Source organism: Galeopterus variegatus, unplaced genomic scaffold (genome assembly GCF_000696425.1).
Source record: "Galeopterus variegatus unplaced genomic scaffold, G_variegatus-3.0.2 Scaffold5615, whole genome shotgun sequence".
Classification (NCBI taxonomy): Eukaryota; Metazoa; Chordata; class Mammalia; order Dermoptera; family Cynocephalidae; genus Galeopterus; species Galeopterus variegatus.
Window position 1 is genome coordinate 58,941 of NW_007731726.1, and position 3,930 is coordinate 62,870.

A 3,930-nucleotide genomic window follows, 5' to 3' on the forward strand; every position below is an offset into this window, starting at 1 on the left:
ATCAAGTACATAAATACCTTAAAGCCCTTAGAAAAGCAAACAAGAAGCAAATAGGTAGTCAGTCTAAACTTTCCTTCTTGGGGAGAGAGTAAGAGAGTTCAGATCCCATCTCTGAACCAAAATGTTACCTCCAAAGTGCAATTGGATGAACTGTTTTAAGAACCTTAGTGAGTTTGTTCAAAAATGGGGCTGGGTCCTCAAAGGATGAAGATCTCTGAGGGGCTTGTCTACTCTTCAGAAAGCCTAACTGCTCTGGGGAGTCTCGGGTCTGACCCAAAGCTCTTAGGCCACGTGGCGGACAATGGGGGTGACACAGGTGCAGCCCACGGCCACCAACATCTTCTCGAGCCGGAAGGAGTGGGGGCAGTGCTGGGGCTCCCTTCGCAGGACCAGGATCTCTTGCTGAATGGGGACCGAGTTCATGTGGTAGTCCACCTTCCCCTCAGCATTGATGCAGCCCAAGTGGCGGCACTTGGCCTCCCAGATCACGGAGGGGTACCTCTCAGGGTCCTCGTTGCGGCTGGAGGGGAGACAAAAGCCAGGAGAAAAATGAATTCCTGGTAAAGTAGGAAGGAAATCAAACAGGAATAAATGAAGAGAGGCAAAGTCACAGGGTGACAAATTACAGGCATTGAAAAATCTCTAAGTGATGCTACTCTGAAGAAGAACCTGCATTTTCAAGCACAATGAAGTGTTATAGAAAAGAAGACTGATCAGTTTTTCTCAATTTCTTTGAGGAATGAGCAAAATAAGATAGACTGATTTAAGTTTGACACAAAGGATAATTCTTTAGGGTATATTTGGTAGATAGAAAAAGACCAAGGGAAGAATAGACTTGGACTCATCTAGTAATAAGATAGCTGTTTATCTGACTTGATGAAGTCTATTGTTGAAAGAGGGAATGTGTCAGAATTTTACCTGAGAGCACATTCATGGGACAGAGCCCAGAGCTGATACGAAGGGCTAGAAACAAAAGCTCAAGGTCCTCTAGAACCTTCTCTTTCCTCTCTCTTTCAGCTGAGTGAATGATTTGGTTTGATTTTTGAATTGATTTATTTTATCTGTTCTTAGTAATGGGAAGAGGGGAAGAAATCCTACAGTCAAGTCTGTCTGTAGGCTCCACATAACTGAGGCTTATTTACATAAAGTCAAATGATCAAAATACATTTTTAAATTAATTTTTGATGGGGCCTAAACATTAGGTATACTAAGGAAACAGAAATGTATAGATGTGCTGGGGATATAAATCAAGACTATCTAACTAAAAAAACTGCAGAAAGACCCAACATCATATTTCCTCCATTGGGATTCTAGCTATATTTCCCAGTGCTAATATGACAAAAAAAAAAAAAAAGCACAAAAACCATAATTATGAGTTATTTTCAACAAATCTTCTCAATGATAGCTCAAGGTACAGAGAATTCAAGTATTACTCCCCTGTGATAAACATCCATTTTTCTTTTGAATGAATAAATAATAGACTTTTGGTCTTATAAATATTAGAATAATGACTATCATTAATTTGGGCTGTTTTTTGGTGTCAGTGACAATGAGATCGAACAGGATAGGAGTTTTTTGGGGGTAGGGTGTATCTTGGGCTTTGTCAAAGAAGAAGAATGAAAGTTTGAGAATCATTGTTCTGCACAATGGCCCTGAGTAAATAAAATCATCCTCTTGGTGGTTTAATTGGCCGTCGGGTGCATAAGAGAGTGGAAGAATACAGAGATTTTATCTGGGGCCCTTACGTACTGGAGATTCCAAGGCGAAGTGGATCGGTTGTAGTAATCTGAGGGCCTTCTGGAATTTGTATTCCGGTTAAAGATGTTCAGATTGACCTTCACACTTTGGGGGAAGTTCTTGTTCCCAGTATTTGGACATTCTGGATTTTGTGGAATTGCTATTCCTGCCTTCACTGTAACCACCAGACTCAGCAGCAGCAGCAGTGACTGGAACTGAATGGGAAAGGAGAGAGAGGTGGGGGATTGAATTAGCATATGTTTTTTTTGTTGACAAATTAATTGTAATGAGTATTGCATTCCTAATCATAGAAAACATAGAATGTTCCAGAACAATCTATACTAAATTTTCAGATCAGTTAAATAAAAATCTAGTTAGATGACTGATATAGTTTGTATATGTTTGTCCCCCCCAAAGCTCATATTGAAATCTGATCCCTGATGTGGCAGTGTTGGGAGGTGTTTGGGTCATTGGGTGCGGATCCCTCATGAATGGATTAAAGCCTTGGGGAGCGGGGTAAGTGAGTTACTTCTCGCTCTATCAGTTCCTGCTACAGCTGATGGTTAAAAGGAGCCTGGCACCTACTCTCCTTCTCTCTCTTGCTTCCTCTCACCGTGTGATCTCCTTGTAACTACCGGTTGTTTGCCATGCGTAGAAGCAGCCTGAGGCCTGAGCCAGATGCCGCTGTCCTAGAACTGTGAGCTAAATAAACCACTTTTCTTTATGTCATCCAGTCTCAGGTACTCTATTATAGCAGCACAAAAACGTACTAATACAATAACCAAAGTAACATTAAGACCATGGAGGTTTTTTTTTTTTCCAACCAGTTTTCAACATTCTTATTTTGCCTTAGGAAAGATATGTTATACATTGGCTGGCAGTAATTTTAGTAGAAATGTCAAATCATGCCATGCCATCAGCCTGTCAACACAAGCATCATTGTCAGGTCAATGGGAGAATATGACCTTGATTTTCTAGGAGGAAATGCCCTCTACACCATTGTTTTCAGTCCTACCATTCTGTGAAACTCTATGTAAAGTCAAATGTGCACCTTGGAAGATAGGGCTGTAGAAAATCTACGTAGCATCAATATTCATGTTAGAAATGCTATTATACTACTGGGAAATATCCAACTAAAAACTGGATCCTTCTTATATTGTCTTGTGTATATTTTCTAGTTGTTCTAAATATAACATGTATTGATTCTGTAATAACATTTAATTTCAGAAAAGATGCTCTAAGTTAAATATTTTAAAAACATAAAGCCTATTTATTCTAAAACACAGTTATATATATACTAATTAGGATAAATAGTTTCGGTATGCCAAAACTTCTGTGTAAGATGATGGAAACAGAAGTCACTGCCACAGCTTTCAAATCCTCAAGGATAGTGACCCATTTTATTATGAATTAAAGAAAAATGCTGTGGGAGAATTATGTTAAATCCTTTTGTGCTCAAGAAAACAGACTTTCAATAAGCATTCTTTCTTAATACACAACATCACATGATGCTTCTTGTGTGGTTTGGCCCCAATATATCTATCTTTCAGTTTTAATCTTGTCTTTCAAACTGATGTGTATCAGTTCTTGAAAATGCTGCACAATGACTTAAGTATCTACCAAAGCTTTCATTTCTTATCCTACATACACAGTAGTCTCTGATCTCCATGGTTAGAATCCCGCAATTTATGCCCACCGTCCAGACGCATTGTCTGGTCCCAGTCAGCCAGCGCATGGCGTGTCGGTGCAGGACTCACCACAGATGTAGCCCTCCCACGAGTCATCGGTGCTTCTGGTCCGCGGGGGATGGATGAGCTTGTGCCGGCTGTGAGATGGATACGGTGCAGCGCCACCGTCTCTCTTTTTATAGGACTCTATTCCTGTGGTCACTTACGTGGGTGTGTCAGAGTGGGTTCAGGGCTGACACCATTTTGGTTAAAAGTTCCATCCCCAAATGACATCAGAGAAGAACCTCCCCTTCAGGATGGGTAATATCTGCTTCTGAAGGAAAATCGGAATGGCAGAAATTCATGTTTGTAAAGACTATGTGCTCTCTTCATTCTTCAAGAAACTATTACTTGCTGGAAGCTGAGCAAAGATACTTTGCTGTGGATCATTATCATGCATTTCTAGTGATATATGAAGCTGTCATAAGAGCTGTGCTCTATTTTAATGGCTCACTGGGAAATAAAA

The 3,930-nt window shown here is 40.2% G+C and overlaps 1 protein-coding gene across 1 annotated transcript; it reads right to left on the reverse strand.

Moving 5' to 3' along the window:
- Nucleotides 1–200: 200 nt before the first annotated feature.
- IL17A (interleukin 17A) lies at nt 201–3,521 on the reverse strand. The gene is made up of 3 exons (XM_008589729.1): nt 3,495–3,521; nt 1,750–1,952; nt 201–520 (listed from the first exon to the last, which is right to left on the reverse strand). The coding sequence occupies exons 1-3, from the start codon at nt 3,519–3,521 to the stop codon at nt 283–285; spliced, it is 468 nt and encodes a 155-aa protein (XP_008587951.1). The 3' UTR covers nt 201–282.
- Nucleotides 3,522–3,930: the final 409 nt, after the last annotated feature.

Bases quoted from the DNA above. Each gene is read 5' to 3' on its own strand.
- IL17A (XM_008589729.1), bottom strand. From the start codon at position 3,521: ATGACTCGTGGGAGGGCTACATCTGTG. The intron at 1,953-3,494 runs GTGAGTCCTGCA...TTTCCCATTCAG, and splicing joins GTGGGAGGGCTACATCTGTG to TTCCAGTCACTGCTGCTGCT. The intron at 521-1,749 runs GTACGTAAGGGC...TCTCCCCTCCAG, and splicing joins ACTTCGCCTTGGAATCTCCA to CCGCAACGAGGACCCTGAGA.